Raw genomic sequence first — 20,201 nt, 5'->3', positions numbered from 1 at the left:
CTTCCCAGGCCTGGGCGTGGCCAGGGAGCTGGGCCGCACTCCTCTTCTTGGGGCTCCCTGCCTGGCCTTCCCAGGCCACCTCTCCCCATCCCCCCAGCACAGGCAGGGGCTCTGCTGAATGGCTCCGACACAGGTACTGGCCACTGGGCAGGCCCATGTCCAACCCCCTCGTCCCTGGATGCCGCCCCCCACCTGGGCAGTGGGGCTCGTGCAGGGTGTGCCCAGGATGTGCTAGGGCTGTGGGGTCTCCTGAGGGCAGAAAACCAAACAGCCCCAGGCACCTTCAGAAGCCAGGCCCCCCTGGCCTTGCAGGGGCATCCCTGAGAAACCCAGGCCCGAGTGGGAGTAAACAGGGATCCTGGCAGGCCGCTCAGACAGGGGAGGCTGCGTTCGGCCCCAGCTCCCTGCCCCCACCCCAGCTGCCTGGGGGTGGGGGAGCCCAGGCGCATGCCTGGTCTGCGGGGCCACCTGGGGGCCGCTGGAGGCCTGCCGTGGCCAGGCCAGGGCCAGAGGAAACAGTTCTTTGGTATTGAAGCAACAAAAGCAGTGCAGGAGAGCGCCATGCCAATCCCCGTGGTGGCCAGGCTCTCTCCTTCCAGGGGCCCTGAGGGTCCTCACTGGCCTCCTCCCACCCTAGGCCTGCACTAGGAGGCTGCCCGCTGGGCCTGGGGCGGCTTGGCCTAGGCTGGGGGCCCACCTCTCCTGGGAAGAAAGCGTCTGCCCGGGGTGTCTGCGGGCCCTGGACTGCAGTGCCAGCCATGGGTCCCTGAGTGGACGGGGCGGGGGCCCGCCTAGACCTAGGCCAGCCACTGGCATCCCCCCCCCCCCCCCCCGCGGCCTCTCCTCGGCCTGTGGACGCCGCTGCTCTGGCTGCAGACAGAAGAGTTTCTTTTGCCAAGTCTGCGTGACTTACGGGAGAGCCCCCGAGTCTGATTTTCTCCTGGTAAGAGACAGAAATTCACCCTGCTTTCCGAAAACACCTGCCAGGCCCGTGGCCACGGCTGCCTCCCTGGGAGTGGCTGGGGCAGGTCCCCCGGGGGAGAGGGGGGCGCCCTGGGCTGCAGAGGTGCCCCTCCCGGCCATGACCAGAGGCGGCGTCCGAGTCTCTCCTGGGGGTGCAGGTGCAGTGACAGAGACGGGGCGGGTGGGCTGTGCCCCCCAGCCCAACCCACGCTCCACGCCGTCCAATCACAGCCACGCCTCCAACAAGACAGAGTAGGAAACAGGGTGCCTTTTTAATAGCAATCAAATACGCCGTCTTGAGTCAGCAAGGCTCCTGAGTCCGGCCCGGGGCCTGGGCGGCCTGGAGCGGGCAGCGCGGGGCTGGCGGCCAGTAGGCCGGGCAGCCCGCGCGTGTCCCTGAGCCTGTGTCCTCTGCGTGGCCAGCCCCGCCCGGGCGGGAGGCGGGCGGCGGGTGTGCTCACGCGCTCGCACACACATGCGGCATCCCGGGTCTGCGGCGGGCGGCGGGCAGGGCCCTACTTCTGGATCTGGAAGAGGAAGAGCCGCAGGTTGATGTTCTTGGCGGCCAGCAGCTTGTTGCACTCCACGGAGTCGACGATGGGCAGCGGCACGTAGTCGGTCTCGTTGCTCTCGTTGGTGAAGACGAAGTGGTAGATGACGGGGCTGATCTGCACGTCGTCGTAGGGGCCCTTGAGCAGCAGGAAGGAGCACTCGAGCGGGGCGGCGGCCTTGCTCTTGAGCAGCAGCTGGAAGGAGAGCGTGCGCTTGCAGGACAGGTTGGGGTTGCGCTCCGAGTCGTTGACGCGCGCCTTCAGCACCCACGTCTGGTTCAGCACGGTGAACCGGGGCGTCTCGTAGTACAGGCGCGTGATGAAGTCGTCCGTGCGGTACGGCCGGAACTGGACCTCTGCGGAGACAGACAGGGCGCGAGGCGGCCGTCAGCGGGCGGAAGTGGGGGGCTCCGCCGGGCGCAGCCCCAACCAGACAGCAGCCAGCTCGGCCCAGGCTGCCCACCCCGGCCAGCGCGCGCGCCCACAGTCCAGGGCCCCACGTGGAGGAGGCTGCAGCCCGCCCCGGCCCGCCCGCCCACCCGGCCGGCCGAGGAGCGGCGGGCGGGGAAGCAGACACACAGACAGGAGCGTTCTGAGAACAATGCACTTTATTGGTTGCGATACAGAGCCGCGGGGCAGCGCGGGCAGCCGGCACTGTGGCCACAGTCCTCTCAGCACAGCCCATGGCCAGCAAGTCCCTCCACAGAGACGGCCAGTCCTTTCCGCGTGCCGGGCTCCCTCTCTGGCCACCTGCGCCCGCCAGGACCCTCACGGCCCGGCCGGGCTGGCCTGCTTGTGCCACGGTGCCCCCAGCGGCCGGGCTGCCACGGACCAGGGCCCTGGCTGCTGCCGCCGAGGCCTGGGCTCTTGGCCTCTCAGGCCTGCGCAGCCCACCCCAAGCCAGGTCCAGAGGAGGCTGGATGGTGGGACTGGCTGCCCATGACTGCCCTTGATGCTGACTAGCCCCTGTGGGGCTAGGCAGGGAGAGGAAGGAGCCGCCCGAGGGCCGGTGCTGGCAGGTGTGGCTGCTGTCCTCTGCATGTGGGGCGGGCTCCGGTCCCGCTCCTGTTCCCCAGATGTCCCCAGCATGTCCAAAGTGGTGGCTGTGGCCGGGACAGGCCATGAGATCCAATGGGCCTGGTGCAGTCCGGCCTGCCCTTCTCTGGGCGTCCACTCCCGGTCAGCAGTTTCAGTCGGGCACCCTCGGCCTGTCTCGAGCCCTGGCCCTGAACAGCTTCTCGCTGGCCTCAGGAGGCCCGTGGTCACCGTGGTGACCGGCCATAGGCAGCCCCGACGTGCTGAGTCCTCTTCTGGGCCCCGGGCCCCGCAGGACAGGCCCCGGCCCTCAGGTCCCGCTACCCCCGCCCTCCGTGTCAGCCCCGACTGTCCCTCGGCGCTACAGCCGCAGGGAGAGCAGGTAAGGACGTGGGGCTTCGAGCCATGCAGATGCCCGGCCCTGCCCAACCCCACTCGGCCTCTGCTCGGCGCCCCAAGGCATCCTCCCAGATGCCCACCATCCAGCGCAGCCCGCGCCCATAGCCACCCACCTGCCCGCCCACCCGGCCCCAGCCTGCGGCATGCAGAGGGCGGCAGGGCCCCCTTACCTGTGTAGCCAATCTTCTCGAAGCTGAGCAAGCTGAAGATGCCGCTGTACAGCTGCAGCTCCTGGCGGTGGCTCTGGTCCATCCCGTCGAGGATCTCCATCAGCTCGCTGCCCGTCTTGGCCGGGTGCGTGCAGGCCGCCTCGTGCACCGTCAGCTCATGGAAGGGGCCGTGCCACGGGCAGCCGATGCGCTTGTACTTGCACTGGGTAACTCTGGGGGGCACACGTGGTCAGGGCTGGTGTGCGGGGGTGGGGGAGCCCTGCCCGGGGTCTTGGCCCTCGTTCCCGGGAAGCCCCTGGAGGACCGACCAGGGCAGCTGGGGCGGGGCGGGGCGGGGCGAGCAGGCTGAGTGTCCCCGCCCGCCGGCCGGGCCTCCTCCTGGCCGCAGCCTGGGCTGTGCCCCCCCGGGATCTGGGGCTGGGAGCCAGGCCCACCCACGCCCACCTGTCCTGGCACTCCTCCCTCTGGTGCCGCTGCAGCAGGGCGCGGGGGAACTGGCGCAGGCAGAAGCCGCACTCGCAGGGCAGCTCGCTCACGGCCTTCTCCACGGCCAGGTTGCGGCAGCAGAGGCTCTTGCTGATCTCGCAGCGGCAATTGGGGCACGTGGCCTGCTCCTCCTTCAGCCGGGCATCTGCTAGTAGGTGGATAAAACAGCCAGCGCACATCAAGTGACCGTTAGTGCACTGCGGAGAAGAGAGGGAGGTGAAGCTGCGACCTGCACCGGCACCTGCGCCGCCGCCGGGGGCCGGGCCGGGCGCCCACACCACTGTGGCCTGGCCGGGCTGGGAGCCTGGCTGGGTGGGGAAGCGCCTCCTGGTCCTTCACAAAGGTCTCTGACTGACAGCACCGCTGGCTGCCAGTGAGCTAGGGCGGGCAGGGGCTGCTCGCCAGCACAAGGGAGGTAAGAGCGGGCCAGCGGGTGCCAGGCCCGCCCTTTAAGGCCACATGCGTGCGCCGAGGCTCCGGCCCCTCGGGCCCAACCTGCCCACACCTGGGGTCGTTTGGCACCCGGGGGGCTGTGGCCAGCGTCCAGGGACCCGCTGTGTGGGGCAGAGGCGGGCTCCCGTGACAAGCCTCCAGAGCCACAGAGCACAGGCCCCCTTTGGGCCCAGCCCACACAGGCATGCGGAGCCTCGGCATACCCCAGCCTCTGGCATTTGCTGCAGGGCCAGGCACAAGCTGAGATGCCAGGGGAGGCTGTGAGAGGGCTGTGCCTGGGCCAGCCGGGCTCAGGATGGGACGGGCGTGTGAGCTGGGGACACAGGGCCCAGCGGGCCGCGCACAGTCTCAGCCTGTGACTTGGGAAGCGGGAAGGGGCCGCCGGCTCAGGGAGGCGCGGCCAAGCTCCGGTCTTGAGCACAGCGTGGCAGCAGCCATGGCCCGGAGCAGCTGGCTACGCTGAGGCCCACCCAGGAGCGGCCAGTGGATGGCTGGGCCTTGTGCAACCCTGGGGCAGCGGAGAAGACGGGCAGCACATGGCAGGGAGGCTGCCCGAGTCACAGCACCCATGGGCCCAGTGTCGCGCCTCACACGGCCACCAAGGGCTCAAGCTGGACCAAGAGCCCTCGGACCTTTCCCTCCTGGAAAGGAGGGAGAGAGGCAGCCCCTGTGGACCTGGTCTTAGGACCTGGGCAGCCCCGCCCGGGACGGACCCTCAGACACCCCCGCTGGAAGCCAGCAGGATGTGATACCCAGGGCCTGGGGTCGTCTTCGCTTGCAGCCACAGGCCGGTCCCCTGGACCCCCCACCACCTGGCTCTGCTGCTATCGCTGGGGGCCCAGCTGGAAACAGGCCGGGGCAGGGTTTCGGCCCCGAGAGCCACCGGGCAGCCGGAGCCCCGGTGTGCACGGACTGCACCCCCACTAGGCCTCTCCCCGGCGCAAGGGGTTGCAGGGATGCGCAGGAGCCTAGGCCCCTCCCCCGGCTGCAGCCCCAGGGCTCCAGTGCGCAGTGCCTCCGCCTGCTCTGTGCCTTCCAGGTGACCTGCAGGTCCCATGTCCCGGGGCCGCTGCTCCTGCAGCTGCCACGGCTGGCAAGGTGCCCGGGGTTGCTGGTACACCTAGGACCAGCCGGCCCCTTGCCCGGGATGTGGGACACCCGTAGTCACCACGCTCCTGTGGGGAAGACCCTGCGGCAGGGTGGACCCTGGCCTTCTCTGACCTGTTTCCTGGGCCTAGAGGCGAGGGCAGCCCCCAGGTCAGCGTGTGCTGAGGCCCTGTTCCCAGAACATGGTAGACTCACTGGACGCCCGCCGAGCTGCAGCCCCTGCCTGCAGAGCCTCAAAAGAGGCCCCGCGCATGAGACCCCCATTTCTGGTTCCTGCCCCACCCCGGGAGGGGCCCTCTGTGAGCACCCGTGCCTGCCTCAGCCCTGCCAGCCACAGGGGGCCGGCAGACCTGACCCCGGGGACTAAGAAACGCCAAGCTCCTGTGGTCCATGCACCTCTCCTCTGGAGACAGACTTGACACCCAGGCTCACGCGGGCTGCCAGCCCACCCCTGAGCACAGCTCCCCAAGGGCGACAGGGTCGCCTGAGAGGACCCCAGGTACCCACACTCCCCGACCCCAGTCCAAGGGACCGAAGGGATGGCGGCTCTGTGTGACCCCCTAGGTGGTAGCGTGGCTCCCAGTCACACCTCCCCAAGAGCTGGGGCGCCACATCTACACGTGCCCTGAGCAAGCACTGCCCGCGGGGGCGGGGGGGTGCTCGACCAGCCACGGCAGCCAGCACAAAGCCCACCCCGCCTCCAGGCCCTGGGAGCCCACATGCTCCCCAGCTCTTCTGCAACCCCGTGCCTGGGCCCAGAGGAGCTCACAGGGTGGGTGTGCAGGGCTCCCCAAGTGCGCGCCCACAAAGGGTGGGTCTCAGGGACGGCCCCTCCAGGGCCAGACCAAGGCCCGCCTGAGCTGAGACGGGCGACCTAGGCAGCAGGACCTCCTGTGCGGGGCACCCCCGAGCCTGAGCAGAGGCGGCATGAGCGGTGCCAGGCCAGGGGCAGGGCCAGGTCTGAGGCTGGGGGTGGTGAGCCGGGACCACACCTGGGGACAACCCCCCCTCCCCCAGGCACTGCCTGGGACGCGGCAGGAGCTTTCCCAGCGGAGACCTGGTGAGGGGCTGGGGTCCCTCCCTGCAAATGCCAGCAGGGCAGGGCTGGGGCTGTCTCAGGGACAACACGCTGACCTCGTGTGAGGGCCCAGGGCAGAGCCCAGGAGAAAAGTGAGGTTTGGGCTTTGGCCACATCCCTGTTAGGGGTGCCCTGGGCAGAGTGGACAAGCCAGTGGCCCTCAAACAACAGCCGGACCTGAGTACAGTCCCGAGCCGCCCACCAGCCCCCCGGCCCTCCAGCCCGATGTCCCCCTCAGAGCAGGTTGGCGGGCACCGGTGCGGGGGCAGCCCCCGCCACCACGGAGGCGGTCCCGGAAGCCTAGGTGGCGTGGAGCAGCCCCGCAGGACCCACAGACACGTCACCTTGCCCAGAGGCAGATGCTGCGCAGGGCTCGGTGGGGCCGCCGCAGCCCGCAGGGAGGAGTGGGACAGAGCAGGTCGCAGGCGTGCAGTCGCCAGGCCCGCACAGCTGCCCAGAGGGCCAGCGGGAGTGGCGGGCCCCACAGAGGCAGGCCCAGCCCACCACGGACCTGCCGGCACCGCAACCACACAAGCTCCCCCAGGGCCGCTGCCAGGGTGAAGCACAGCAGCACCCAGCCCTCCCTCAGGGTCCCACCCGGCCCCTCCGCGTGGCAGCCCTTAGCAGGCCCAGAGCTTCCCCCAAGCCAGGGAAGAGAGGAAAACGGGAGGGAAATGCTCGGCACCGGGCCCAGATGCCCCCAGGGGGGGTCCTTGTAGGTTGTCCTACTGCTGGAGGCCTGGACGGTGCCCACCAGGCCACAGGGCGGGCCTGGGCTGCCGTGGCCCTCAGCCGCCTGTCTCCTGCCGGCTCAGACAGCTTGGCTCCCGGCACCCGGTTTGAGCCGGCCGGGGCCAGGGCCTGGCCACTGGCAGCTCCAGCCAGAGGCAGCTGGCCTCGTGCCGAGTGGGCCAGGAAGCAGCACCGGGTGGCCAGTCCTCGAGGGGCCGGCTCCAGCGTCCTCACGGAGGGGAGGCGAGGCAGGCCCGACTCTCCTGGGGCCCCACCCTTAGCACCAGCAGCCCCCGGGCTCCTGCTCCAGGACCCTGAGCGTCCCTCTGGCTGAGAGAATGGACACGGGATAATGGAGCCAGAGAGGGAGCCGGCCCTGAGGTGCACCCCCAAGGCCCAGGGGGCCCAGGCCAAAAGGACAGGTGTCTGGCCGCGTCCCGCGATGTCCCCCCGCCCTTCTCCGCCCCCGCTGCGGGCGGGAGAGGGAAGCCTGGCGAGTCCCGCGCCGCTCCCCGCAAGCTCGGGCCGCGGAGCGGAGCAGCAGCCCCCCGGCTCCCGCAGCGCAGAGCCCGCCAGGGGCCTGTCCGCGCCGGCCAGCAGGTCTGGGGGCGTCAGGGCGGCGGCCGAGCGGCCAGCAAGGACCCGCCCTGCCCGGCCCCGCCTGGCCGCTCCGGGACGCCGGGCCTGGCCCGGGCAGACCCCGCCGCGGCGGCCGGGCAGCGGGCCGGGGCGCCCCTCCCCACGCGGCCGCCCCCGGAGGGACGCGGGGCGAGGCCGGGGCCGCCGCGGCTCCGGCGGGGCAGGAGGGTCGCGCGGCTCGGGGAGGCCGGGGGCGGCGCCGCGGCCGGGCGGCCGGGCCGGGGCCGGGCCGGCGGCCCTACCTGGTACACGGAGGCCTTGGGCAGGTCCAGGCAGACGGTGCAGCACAGCACCGAGTAGAGCCGCTCCTCCAGCTTCCCGCTGCCCGCCGCCGCCGCCGCCTCGGCCGCCTCGGCCGCCCGCAGCCGCTTCTTGGGCGGCGCGTCGGGGTCGCCGGCCGCCTCCTGCAGCTGCCGGGCGCCGGCCAGGCCCGCCTCGTCCGGGATCCCGGGCCCCGCCGCCTCGCCCAGCGCCGCCGCCGGCCCCGCCGCCGCCCCGGGCCCAGGCCCGGCCCCCGCCCCGGCCGGCACGGCGCCCGCGGGCCCCGCGGCCGGGCCGCCCCCGCCGGCCTCCTCGGCGCCGGACATCGCGGCCGGCCGGCCCGGCGGGCGGGTGCCGGCGCGCTCCCGCGGCCGAAGTTAGGGGCGCCGCGCGCTCCCGCCGCCCTCTCGCCGCCGCCGCGACCCCGCCGCCCGCTCCCGGCGCCGCCGCCTCAGTGGGCCCGGCCCGCGCGTCGCCCCGCAGTCGCCGCGGCCACCGACCCCGGCGCGGCCGCCATCTTTGTTTTCGCGGCGCGCTCCCCCCGCCGCCGCCGCCGCCCCCTCGGCGGCCGGTCACGTGGGCCGCGCGGGCCAATGGCGGCGGCGCTCGGGGCGAGCCGGCGCGGCGGCCCAGCCAATGGGCGCCGAGGGCCCGCCCCCGCAGGAAGGAGGCGGCGCGGCGACGCCGGGGCGCGCTCGCGGGGCGGGGAGGCCGCGCGGGCGGGGGCGGCCCCGCGCGGGCTGCGCCTGCGCCCCCGGCGCTCGCGGGCCCGGGAGAGGCCTGCGCCGCCCCGCCCCTTGCGGGCCCGTCCCTCCCCGCGCCCGGCGCCGCCGCGCCCCGACCCTGACCCGCCGCGGCCCCGGCCGGTGGCTGACCGGCGTCCACGGAGCCAAGGCGGACTGGGGGGCGCGGCCTGCCTCGCACAGCCCGGCGGGCGGGGAGGGCCGCGCGTCAGCCGGGAGGCGATGTGCGTCTGGGGGAGCCTCTGGGACACGGACTCCCGCCCCCACCCAGCAGGCCGCCCCCGAAGGTCACCGCCCCAGCCCAGGGCCACCGGCCAGGCCCGGCCCGGCCGGTCTGGGATTCTCGGCCAGGGCCCCCCCAGAGGGGCCGTGTTGTTGAAAGGCCAGGCTGGCGAGGCGCGTGGTTCCCCAGCTCCGCAGGCCTTAGGAAGCTCCGGAAGACCCTTGGATCCTCAAGAATGGCCAGAATACACGTTCCTGCCAATCCCTAAGATTTATTGGGGATCAAGCTCCTCCCTGTACACACAAACACAAATCAGACCCCCAATGTGCTTAAGGCCCGCCTCCTCCATCCTGGTCCTCAAGTTCAGCCAGAAAGGGGGCGTCCACGCGGCCTGACCCTGGGCCAGTGCACAAGCCCACTCGGAGAAACGAGTGTGTCCACTGGGGAGGAGGTCTCGGGGGGTGGTCTTCGGGAGGGGGAGGCCCGTGTCCAGGGCAGAGGCCCTGCTCAGCTGCCGCCAGTGGTCACTCCCACTGCAGGCGCTGTGTGTGCAGGGCGCGGTGGTAGGCCCAACTGCCCGCAGCCAGGGCCCAGCGACAGAGGTCCTCCTTGGGCAGCAGCAGCAGTTTGTCCTCCTCCAGCCGGCTCAGGAGACCGGCAGCGCCCAGCATGGCGCCCCCCCACATGCCATAAGTGTTGGTGGTGAAAACGGCCACAATGAGGATGGTCACTGCCACCACCAGCACCACCGCCTGGCCAGCCACGGAGCGGCCCTCAGCACCGAGGTGGTCCCCGGCCATTGCCAGCACCATGCCTCCTCCCAGGAGGAGGTTGGCAGAGGAGCGGTCCCCGTTCACCCAGTGGAAGTCGAAGGCCAGAAGGGGCAGTCCGATGACAGTGGCCACCCAGCTTCCGGCGAGACAGTCTTCATCTGTGCCCAGCCCTGGGGCCAGCGTGGTGGTGACGGCCAAGGCCTGGAGCAGGAAGCCAGCAGCGGCCCCTCGACTGGCCTGTGGACAGGGGCGGGGGAGAAGCGGGGAAGAGGAAAGCAGGCCCGCGTCTGGGGTGGGGTCTCCCGGAAGCCTGGCCCTCGGCCTCCCCTCCCACCCGGGGCTGGCCCGCAGGGCACTCACCTGGGCGGTGCTGGCGGCTGCGCGCAGGGACACGGCTCCGAGCGCCAGGCGGGACAGGGCTGCGCTCCACTGCCCCCACGCCCTGGGGGCCATGGCGCCTCGGCCTGGCGAATCTGGGGCGGCAGCGAGGGCGCCTCAACTTTGAAGGACGCCTGGAGCCCTACGGGCGGCTCCTCGGGGCTCCCAGGCCCGCGCGGGTGGCGCCTCCGACAGCGCCCGGGCCCGAGGCTGCGGGCGCGCGGTGGGGAGAGCCCGCGCGGAGGGGGGGCCCGCCGGCCCGCGGGAGCCCCGAGGCGCCGTCCGCCCAGAGCCCGGCGCCAAAGCCCGGAACGCGCCGTCCTCGAGTCCGGGCCGGAGGGCGCGGCCGAGTGCGCGGGGGCCGCGGCGGCGACGGGCGAGCGGGGCCCCCGCCCGCGCCCCTCCGCCTCCCGCGCGGCCGCGCGCCCAGCACCCAGGAGGAGCGCGGCCAGAGCGGCGGCGGCCAGGGCGCAGGCGCGGGCGGGGGGGCGGGGCTCCGGCGAGCGCGGCTCCGCACTGCCGGGGTCCCGCCGGGCTTCAGCCCGGAGGGGCGGAGCTCCGCTCGGGGGCGGAGCCGAGCGGGGAGGTGGGGCGGGGCGGGGCCTGGGTGGGCGGGGCTAGACGCGGGCTGGGCGGGGCTCGGGCGGGCCTCGAGCGCCGCGAGGCGGGGGGCCGGGGGAGCGCCCTCGGGGGAGGGCGTCTGGGGGCGCTGCGAGGGGGCGCGGGTGGGCCGCGGGTGGGCGGAGGCCTCGGGTCCTGCGCGGGCGCCTCCGCGGAGGCCGGGCGGCTGTCGGAGCAGAGCGGGTGCGGGCAGGTGTCGGGGCGCCCGGCGCACCTGTCTCCGCGCACCCCGCGGCGGCGCGGGTCGTGGGGGCGGCCGTCCGAGCATGCGCGCCGGCGCTGCGGCGGGCGGGCGGGCGGGCGCGGAGTCCGGCGCGGGGACGCGGGGCGGCGCGAGCGGGGCCCCTGCCGCCCCGCGCCCCCATGTACGCCTTCTACTCGCTGCTCATCTACATCTTCTACAGCCTCTTCCGCAGGGATGGCGCGGCCGCGGCGGCCGCCGACCCCGAGGGCCCTGCCCAGGTGAGCCGCCGGCCCCTCGCCGGGGTCGGGCGGGCCCGCGCCGCGCGGGGGCCGGATCCCGGGGTCCGCTCCGGGGTGGGGCGCCGCGAGCGCAGCGGCCGCCGGCCGAGCCCCCGAGGGCGGCCCCCGCGGGCCGCGCGCCCGCGGCTCACGGCTCCCCGCTCGCTCCCCAGAGTGCCCGCCGCAGGCCCGGAGGTCGCCGCCGCCCCGGCCAGCCCGCCGCGGAGCTGTGGACCGAGCTGAGCGGCTTGGTCGGTAGGTGCGATCGGGCCTGGAGAGCGAGGGAAGGGGCCGGAGCCGGTGCCCTCACGGGGAAGGAGGGGCGCAGCAGGTGCCGTCTGGGGGCCCGAGTGGTCTGACCACTCGCGCCCCAGCACACCCCCATTCCGGCCCTGCAGGCTGCTCCGAGTCCGAGGATGGGCCGGGGCGTGGGGGGACCCAGGGCCGCCCCGCGGAGGTCTCCCTGGAGGAGGCCCTGGTGCGCCTGGCTGAGTTCCTCTCGGCGCAGCTGGCATCGGAAGGGAGCTGCGGGAAGCCCCCTGACGCCAGCCAGGTGAGAGCCCGGCCCCAAGCAACTGTGCTCCCGGCCCTCTCGGTGCTCCCAGCCCCCCTGCAGTGCTCCAGGCCTCCCCCCAACTTCATCTTTTCTAGCCTGGTGATGTTCCCCCGCTGCTCACAGTGACTGGCCAGCTTCTGGCCCTCCTGGCATGGACCCGGAGCCCCCAGGGAAGGCAGGCCCTGTCCCAGGGGACACAGCCAGCTGCAGGGCTGCCGCTCCCCGGCGACGCCAGCGGTGAGTGGCCCTGGAGAGGGGGTTGTGCGGGTGGGAAGCCCGCCAGGGCCGCCATGGTCCTGGGCTGGTCCCCAGCCAGTCCTGCCCCCAAGGTTCCCTCCTGTAGGCTAGGGACTTCGTCAGCCCTGACGGGTCCTCCCTGTCCCAGGGTCCACATCCCCAGGAGAGAGCCGCTCGCCCCCGTCGCAGGATGAGGCCGGGGGCCAGCAGCCTCTGGGGCCAGAGGAGGAGCGGCAGGCTTGGCCGCAGCTGGAGCAGCTCATCCTCGGACAGGTGAGGGGCCGGGGCAGCAGCCTCTGGGGGATCCGGGCTGAGGCATCATCCTGAATCCCTCCTTCTAGCTGGAAGAGCTGAAGCAGCAACTGGGCCTGCAGGAGGAGGAGCTGGGCCGCCTGCGCCTGGGCGTGGTGAGGGCTGGCGGGGCCGGGCGGGCGGCGGGCTGGTGGCCAGGTGGTTTCCAGCCCCAGTCCGAGGGCTTCCCTCTTCTCCAGGGGGCGACGGACTCAGAGAAGAGAGTTCAGCACCTCACTCTGGAGAACGAGACCCTGAAGCAGAGCCTGAGCCTCACTCGGGACCTGCTGCTGCACTGGGGCCCCATCTGCCCCCCCAGGGACCCCCAGGTAGCCTGCGCCCCAACCGCAGGGCTTCCTGGGTCAGGGCCCCAGTTGGCGAATCCTGGAGGAGAGGCCTCGGGAGCATGGAGCTAGGGATAGGCAGACCCCCCGGGTGGCTTCTCCTGAGGCTGGTCCTGAGCCCCTTCTCACACCCACACAGGGAGCAGCAGAGGCTCTAGGGGAGCTCCAGGGCCAGCTTCAGGAGGCCCAGGACACCACGGAGGCCCTCCGGGAGCAGGTGGGTGCCAGGCCTGGGCCGGGAGGGTTGGCCACTGGGGGCCGCCTGAGGCGGGCCTGGCGAGCGCCTGTCCCCTCAGTGACGGGTGGGGCCGGGGGGCAGCTGGGGGTGCAGGAGGTGCAGCTGCAGGGCCTCCGGGGGGCCCTCCGGCAGCTCCAGCAGGAGACGGAGCAGAACTGCAGGAGGGAGCTGCGGCAGGTGCACGGGCAGCTGGCAGGTAAGGGTGGTTCCGGGGCTGGGGGGCCTGTGGGTGGGGGTACCCTCACACAGCCTCTCCCACAGGGCTTCGCGCACGGACGGCCAGCCTGCGGCAGGGCTGCGGGGACCTCCGGGGCCTGGTCAGCACCTTCACCCAGAGCTGTCAGGGCTCGCTGAGCGAGGCCCGTGGCCAGGTCAGCCCCACACGTGCTCCTGGCTGCCTTCCCTCTGCTCCTTTGGGGACCCCGATTCCTTCTCCTGGTCCAGCCTCAGGAGATCCTTGTCCTGATGGGGTCGTGACTCTGGACGTGATCTTACTTGTGGGTCATGCGTTTGCTCTGTGCACATTGGGGTGGTAGTGGCCTTCTCAGGGGGCAGCCAGGAGACCGAGGACACACCTGCTGCCCCTTGGGTCCCTGGCTCCATGCCTGGCCCTCTGGGTGAGCCCCCGGGTCCAGAGCTACCCGCCTAGAGGCTGTCAGGCCAGGGCGGGCACGGGCATGCTCTGCGTATCTTGTGTCTGCCCTCACCCAGCTCCTGGCTGCTTTCCTCATGGCCCTGTTCCCCCAGGTGTCCTGGGCCCTGGGGGCGCTGTCTGCCAGGTGGCCGGGGCCTCAGCCCCCTGAGGAGCAGCGGTCCCCCACAGGCTGCCCCGGGCGGCTCCTGGAGCTCAAAGGTACGCAGGCCTGGAGTGGGGTGGGGGCCGCTGGGGGGCCGAGTCTCAGGGCCTGACCTCTACCCCAGGGAACATCCGAGTGCTGTGTCGGTTGAGGCCGGGGCCGCCCTCCAGCCTCGTCAGCTCAGAGCCCGGTCCTGGCGGCACGGTCACCACCTGCTACCGAGGGCGCCAGCGTCGCTTCCGTCTGGACTGGGTCTTCCCCCCAGATGCCAGCCAGGAGGAGGTGACACGCTGCTCTGCCCTCGGCCTCTACCTCTTCCCAGGCCCCGGACCCACAGGCCCTGGTTCCTCGCACCCTTCCATTGTTCCCTGGGAGGGCAGGGCCTGGCCAGGCCACCCCCCGGCCCCCGTGCCCCGACACGGGCTCTGCAGCAGGAGGGCTAGCGTTTCCAGGGGGTTCTTGCCAGGAAGCTGGGGAGCAAGGCCGCTAGAGAATGGCTTCTGCTCAGACCTGGGGGGGCCGTGTGGGCCGGCGCCACACCCTCCTCCAGCTTCACCAGCGGCCGCTCCCCAGGGCCGGTCCAAGAGCAGCCTCGACCCTTGCTGGGTGCCCAAGGCGGTCAGTGAGAGCTGGCGTCCCCACTCAGTGCCCTCCCACGCCCTGGCCCCGCCTGCCAGAGGCCCCAAGAGGGAGGCTCAACCGGCGGAGGTGGCTGTGGGTGCCCAGGGCTGCCAGGCGCCCCCTTCCCGCGGCCACAGCTGCTGTTGCTGATCCCACGGGCGCCCTGGCCTCAGCCCCGCCGGGTCTCGCTGCCTCCTTGCTCGTGGGCTCAGCTCCAGACAGGAAGCCCCGCAGCACCCAGCCCGGGCCCTCGCTGCCCGCCTGTGCCTGCGACGGTGGCCTCCCCCATGCCCATTGGACGGCACTGGCCATCCTGGACTCAGCCTCTGGGGTAGGGAAGCTGACCACATCGTGCTGAAGAGGCCATGGCTGGCATCCAGCTGAGGGTCCCCCGCTGCCTTTCTGGCCCCCCAGGGCCACGTCCACAGTCCTGGCTGGCACCTGCCCCACCCTCGGGGGTGCCCTGGCTGTGCCTAGCGCCCCCATCCTGCACGACAGGTGTTCTCAGTCCTTGCCTGACTTGGGGAACCTCTGAGGGCGGGTTGGGGTGGCCCTCCCTGCTCCCACCTGCGGGCAAGTTCAGCACCTGACTCCCGGGGCCTCGGAGCTCCAGGCGCCCCCAACCATGCTGGGAGGGCACCCCATCCCGTGAGGGGCTTGGAGCTCAGGCCGCGCCTCCGCCTGCAGGTGTTCAGCGAGCTGGAGCCCGCTGTGCTGTCCTGCCTCCGCGGCTACAGTGTCTGCGTCTTCACCTACGGCCAGACTGGGACTGGCAAGACCTACAGCATGGAGGTGGGGAGAGGCTGTGAGGAGGGCCCCCCTGGCTCAGCCAGGCGGAGCCCAAGGCGGCACCTCACCCTGTCCCCAGGGCCCGCCTCAGGACCCAGGCATAGCCCCCAGGGCGCTGCAGTCGCTCTTCAGGGAGATGGGGACCGCGGGGCAGCACCGGGTGACCCTCAGCATGCTGGAGATCTACAACGAGGCTGTCAGGTCAGGCCACCTCTGCGCGCCGGAAGCCCCCTGCCAGGGACCCGCGGGCTGCGCCTGAGGGCCTCCCTCTCCCACCAGGGACCTCCTGGCCCCGGGGCCTCCCGAGCGCTTGGCCGTGCGGCAGGGCCCCGCCGGCCAGGGTGGGGTGCAGGTGGCCGGCCTCACCACCTGGGACGTGCCCAACCTGGAGACCCTGCACCAGGTAAGGGAGCCCCGGCCGGCCCCCCCACCGCGCCCCGCGCCCCGCCCGAGCCTCGTCGCTCCGCCCCTCCAGATGCTGAGCCTGGGGAGGAGCAACCGGGCCACGGCCGCCACCGCCATGAACCCGCGCAGCTCCCGCTCACACGCCCTCGTCACGCTGACGCTGCGCGCGGCCGCCCCTCCGCGCGGCCCGGGCACCGCAGGTACCGCGGCGCGCGCCCAGCCCCCGCCCCGACGGCCGGCGGCCCCTCCACGCCCTGGCTCGCCCGCAGGCACCCTGCACCTCGTGGACCTGGCCGGCTCCGAGCGCGCCTGGAAGGCGGGGGCGGCCCCCGCGCCGCGGGGAGACCGGGACGGCGCGCAGCGGCTGCGCGAGGCCCGCACCATCAACCGCTCGCTGCTGGCTCTGGGGGGCGTGATGGCCGCGCTGCGGGCCCGCCGGCCGCACGTCCCCTTCCGCGACTCGCAGCTCACGCGCCTGCTGCAGCCGGCGCTCGGCCCCGGCGCCACCGCGGTGCTGCTGCTGCAGGTGGGCGCGGCGCGCGGCGCGGGGCGGGCGGGCGGGCACCCCGCGCGCCCTCGCTCAGCGCCCCCCGCCCCCACAGATCTCCACCCGACCGGAGGACCTCGGGGAGACCGTCTGCTCGCTCAAGTTCGCCGAGCGAGTGGGGCAGGTGGAGCTGGGGCCCGCCCGGCGCCGCAGGGCCATGCGCTCCGGGACGCCCTCCTCCCTCAGCACCGATACGCCCCTCACCGGGACCCCCTGCACCCCCACGCCGGCCCCCGGCAGCCCCCCCAGCCCGGGCCCCGGGAGCGGCTCCAGCGCCGCTCTCCCACCTGCGGAGGACCCTCCTCCTAGGCTGCCCTGAGGAGCGTCGGCACCCCCACCTCCTCGGCCTCCAGCCGCAGCCCCCACTCCCAGCGGCCCCCAGCCCTCCAGGAGTGTTTGCCTGAGGAAGGGACTGCCCCCACTCAACCCCCCACCCCAGCTCCCCCTTATCACCATTTGCTGTTATCAGGCACACAGCAGGGGACCCTGCGCTGGAGGCCCCGATCGGCCCGACCACGTCACCCAGACCCTGCCTCCAAAAACCAGACTTGGTGTTAAAGTCTCGTTGGTTTCTTTACTGCTCCCAGCCTCGCGGGCGCACCCCCGCCACCCAGGCGGCCCACCCCAGGCGGCTCCAGCGCGGGGAGCGGGGCTTCAGGCCCCGGGCTGTCCCGGCCAGGGCCAGGGCCAGGGAGGGAGTGACAGCTGCTGATGGATGGAAGGCGCGGCGCGGGCCAAGAGGACAGCCGGCAGCGGCAGGGCTGTCCTAGGTGGGGTCTGGCCCCTGCCGCCCGGGTGGGCGAGGCGCCGAGTGGGCTGCCACCCTCTGCGGCCCGGTAAACGCCCTCCTGACCTCAGCGTGGCGGGCGCCTGGGCTTTGGAGATTGCTGCGGCCACAGCCTCCACCTCTGGGAGCTCGGCTTCCCCTTCCCCAGGCGGTGTGGGGCCCGGGGACGCAGGCCCTGCCCCGAGCCTCACAGGCCGCACCATGACAGCAGCCAGCCGGGGCCAGGGGCAGCCGGGTCCCGAGGGCGGGTCACCCACACGTCGTAGATGCTCTTGTTGGGCGGCACCCCCTGAAAGAGGGCATCCAGATCCCAGAGCAGCCCTGGGGGCGCAGGGGTTTCAGGGGATACCCCCCAGTAGGCTGGGCTGCTTGAGGGTGGACACTGGGGGCAGGAGGTGGGTGGTAGAGGGGCCAGGGGCATGACCACATTGGGAGTGTAGATGGGCAAGTAGGAGGTGGGCAGCTGCCCCCAGAGGGAGGCCCTGTGTCCTCCACTGGACAGTGCCCCGGGGACCGGGGTGCCCTGCATTAAGCGGAGGGGCCAGGCCCTGGGTGCTGGGGAGAGGGGTGAGGGCCCGCTGGCTCTGGCCTGGGAAGCCTGCTCTGCTCTGGGGGCCCGCGGAGGCCTCTCCGGGGGTGGGCTGGGCCGCGCCGGCTCGGAACTTGGAGCCAAGCCTGCTGGACCTGGGCAGCCCCGAGGCTCCGGCCGCGGCCTGGTCGCGCCCTGCCCGGGGTCCGCTAGCAAAGACTTTATGTTGAAGCCCTCGCGGGGCGGCGGCTGGGGGCTGGGCGGGCGGTAGGGCTGGCCGTGCAGCACGTAGGGGCCCAGGTCCTTGGCGAAGGCCCCCCGCGCGCCCCGGCCCTGCCAGCGCCGGCACAGGGCCGTGTTCTGCAGCCGCAGCGCCTCGGCCGGGATCAGGCTCACGTCCACCGCCCAGAAGTTGCCCTTGGCCTGGGGCTTCGCGGGGTCCTTGGGCACCTGGAGGGGTGGGAGGCGGGCTCGGGTGGGGCCCCGACCGGCACCTGGGCTTCCCCCGCCGCCCCGCGCGCCCGCCCGCCCACCTTGCGGAAGCAGCGGTTGGAGGAGAGGTTGTGGCGGATGGAGTCCTTCCAGCCGTCGTAGTCGTCCCTGAAGAAGGGGAACACGGCCTGGACCTGACGGATGATCTGGAACCGCGGGACGGCCGGCGTGAGCCGGGCGCGGGGGGCAGCGCCGCCCCTCCCCCACGGCCGGCGCCGCCCCCCACCGTCCGCGCCGGGGCCGGGGGAACCCTCGGGGAAGGCCCCGCCCGCACCCCTCGGCTCTCCCGCACCCCGCCTCGCGGCCGGCCGCCTCGGGCCGCACTGGCACGGCCGGGGGCCCGGCCAGGGCCGGGGGGAGCCGGGTCGGGCCGGCGCGGCGCGGGGGGCGCGGGGCCGCTCACCTGGGCCAGCTTCAGCCTGCGGGAGGGCGCGGCCTGGATCACCAGAGCGATCATGGCCAAGTAGGTGTAAGGGGGCTTGTCATGCCGCAGGTATCGCTTCTTCCTGCGCTTGGGGGGCTGAGAGGCGGACTCCGCCCCAGCGAGCCCCGGGCCCGGGCGGCTGCAGGGCCCCATGCACGGAGGCCGGCAACGTGGGCAGGGGCTGGCCCGGGCAGGCGCGGGCAGACGGCGGGGTGGTGGGGCCGGCGGCCTTTATCATTCGGATGGAGGGGGAGGGGAGAGGGAGGGAGGGCTCCGCGTTGGGGGAGGGGAGGTCGAGGGCTGCCACAATTAGCAGGTTTCGGTTAATCTGGAAGGGAGGGGCAGGGAGGATTCCAGTGGGGGCTGCAGGCCGGTGCCCCAGTCTCACTCCTCCCCTCCTGGGCTGCCTTCCGTTGCCGGGGCACCCCTGGGGCTGGAAGGGAAGCCCTCTGAAGGGCCCGCACCCCCAAAGCTTCATTCTATCTGGTTTGGGTCTCAGACTCCCACTTCACAGCTTGGGGGGGGGTCGTTGGTCCCAGCCCAGCTGCCAGGAAGAGGTGGGGCGAGTTCAAGGCCAGCAGCTCGCAGGGCTTGGGTGGTGGTGGTCTGGGAGGGCTCCCTGAAGGACACCCACACCCCAGGAGCAAAAGAGGGACACTGGGGGGAGACCCCTTGGGGCCCAGAGGCCACTTGCTTCCTCTTGGAGCCTGCCAAAAGGGGCCCCGGAGCCGGCCTTCTGGTGCACCTCCCTGGTCCGGGGAGGGGGCCTACCACCCCAGAAGATGCTGGTGCCACACGCCCTGGCCTTGCCCCCAGAGAGGAGGCCCCTACCCCTGGGGCTTGGTCCTGGGCAGGTGAAGGTCACAAGGGGTGACTGGGGCCCTCTTGCGGCCAGGCCTTTCCATTCAACTGGGGTCCAGGCCCTTCAGTCTGGGGAGCCTGAGGGGCCAGCGCTCCTGTCCCGTCAGTCCTGGGCAGACTCGGGGAGATCTCGGCATGGGGGTGTGAGTGGGCACAGGGCAGCTCCAAAGGTGCCAGCCGCCTGCGACCCAGTGGCCACCCCAGTGCCCTGACCTCCCCAGTCTCTCCCTCCCCTGGCCTTCTCCTTCCCTGGAGTCAGTCAAGCCCATGATGTGCACTGTCCCAAAGCCCAGCTGTCCCTTCCCTGACCAGGCCAGCCCGCCGGACATTCAGGCCCAGGGGCTGGTGCAGGCACTCCCAGCAGGAGGGAGCACAGGGCACACTTTCACCCTGGACTCTGCAAATGCAGCTTTTCTGGGGTGTCCCCTCCCAGGCCAGGGGCTGGACACAGGCGGGCTCAGGGCAGCTGGGGGAGGGAAGTCCAGGCCACTTCTGAGTGATGCCTGTGGGTACCCCCATTTCCAGCTGCCCCTTCAGACTCCGCCTTCCTTCGAACTCCTGGTCACTTCTTCCTTTCTGTCCCCAGGGCTCCAGTTGAGGGCGCCCTGGTCAGTCCCAACGGAAACGATCCCTGCCGTGTGGCCACGACAAAGGAAATTCAGTAAGAGGGGTTCAGAGCCCAGTGGGCGTTCACTGGGGTGCCTCGAGCTGCCCTGGTTGCCCTGAACCCCCTTAACGGACTGGACTTCTTTTTGAGTGGTGCACCGCGGTGATTCAGTGGACCCCCCCAGCCCCCGCCCCCCAGCAAACGAACCTTTCTCTCCTGCAAGTCTGTGTCTCCCTTAAAAAGAGCTAACCCTGGAGTCAGTCAGCATCGTGTTTCAGGCGTACGGCTTCACGCCTGCAAGTCTTCAGTCACCCCGCCCTCCCCACGGGGCCCCCCCCGCTCCCAAAGGCCCGGCTCCCCACCCAGCCCCAGGCCCTGCGTCCCGACCGCGTCCTCCGCGCACCCCGCGGCACCGTCGCGCGCGCTGCTCCCGCCCCGCCATTGCGCTGCGCAGCCCGGCCACCGCGCGCCCTCCCCGAAAAGCCGGGCACAAACAAACAACTTCCCTCGCTGTTGGCTTTGCAGTCTCTGCCCTTCGCGCTCCCGCCCACGCCCCGAGGACGCCCCGGCTCGGGAATCCCGCGGCGCGCACCGCGCCCTCC

The 20,201-nt window shown here is 72.6% G+C and overlaps 4 protein-coding genes across 4 annotated transcripts; 1 reads left to right on the top strand and 3 right to left on the bottom strand.

Moving 5' to 3' along the window:
- Positions 1–1,288: 1,288 nt before the first annotated feature.
- LOC311168653 (zinc finger TRAF-type-containing protein 1) lies at positions 1,289–8,200 on the bottom strand (the record flags this gene model as incomplete). Its single annotated transcript, XM_084230284.1, has 4 exons — positions 1,289–1,870; positions 3,119–3,330; positions 3,563–3,801; positions 7,856–8,200. The coding sequence occupies 4 exons, from the start codon at positions 8,198–8,200 to the stop codon at positions 1,479–1,481; spliced, it is 1,188 nt and encodes a 395-aa protein (XP_084086410.1). The 3' UTR covers positions 1,289–1,478.
- A 936-nt stretch (positions 8,201–9,136) lies between these two features.
- Positions 9,137–10,412, bottom strand: TMEM276 (transmembrane protein 276). The gene is made up of 2 exons (XM_084230285.1): positions 9,974–10,412; positions 9,137–9,850 (listed from the first exon to the last, which is right to left on the bottom strand). The coding sequence occupies exons 1-2, from the start codon at positions 10,064–10,066 to the stop codon at positions 9,365–9,367; spliced, it is 579 nt and encodes a 192-aa protein (XP_084086411.1). The 5' UTR covers positions 10,067–10,412; the 3' UTR covers positions 9,137–9,364.
- Positions 10,413–10,974: 562 nt separating this feature from the next.
- KIFC2 (kinesin family member C2) lies at positions 10,975–16,418 on the top strand. Its single transcript, XM_084229526.1, has 18 exons — positions 10,975–11,074; positions 11,248–11,329; positions 11,473–11,627; positions 11,726–11,867; positions 12,031–12,140; positions 12,209–12,274; positions 12,359–12,487; positions 12,642–12,719; positions 12,822–12,936; positions 13,002–13,111; positions 13,488–13,593; positions 13,662–13,819; positions 14,846–14,950; positions 15,027–15,148; positions 15,227–15,350; positions 15,423–15,552; positions 15,622–15,878; positions 15,955–16,418. Exons 1-18 carry the CDS (start codon positions 10,976–10,978, stop codon positions 16,216–16,218), a joined length of 2,352 nt encoding a protein of 783 aa, XP_084085652.1. The 5' UTR covers position 10,975; the 3' UTR covers positions 16,219–16,418.
- Positions 16,419–16,873: 455 nt separating this feature from the next.
- FOXH1 (forkhead box H1) lies at positions 16,874–18,284 on the bottom strand (the record flags this gene model as incomplete). The annotated part of the gene is made up of 3 exons (XM_084229450.1): positions 16,874–17,665; positions 17,749–17,853; positions 18,111–18,284. 3 exons carry the CDS (start codon positions 18,282–18,284, stop codon positions 16,874–16,876), a joined length of 1,071 nt encoding a protein of 356 aa, XP_084085576.1.
- Positions 18,285–20,201: the final 1,917 nt, after the last annotated feature.

The sequence above is a fragment of the Talpa europaea genome (assembly GCF_964194135.1).
Source record: "Talpa europaea genome assembly, chromosome: 3".
Lineage (NCBI taxonomy): Eukaryota > Metazoa > Chordata > Mammalia > Eulipotyphla > Talpidae > Talpa > Talpa europaea.
This window is presented reverse-complemented; position numbering and strand designations above follow the sequence as displayed.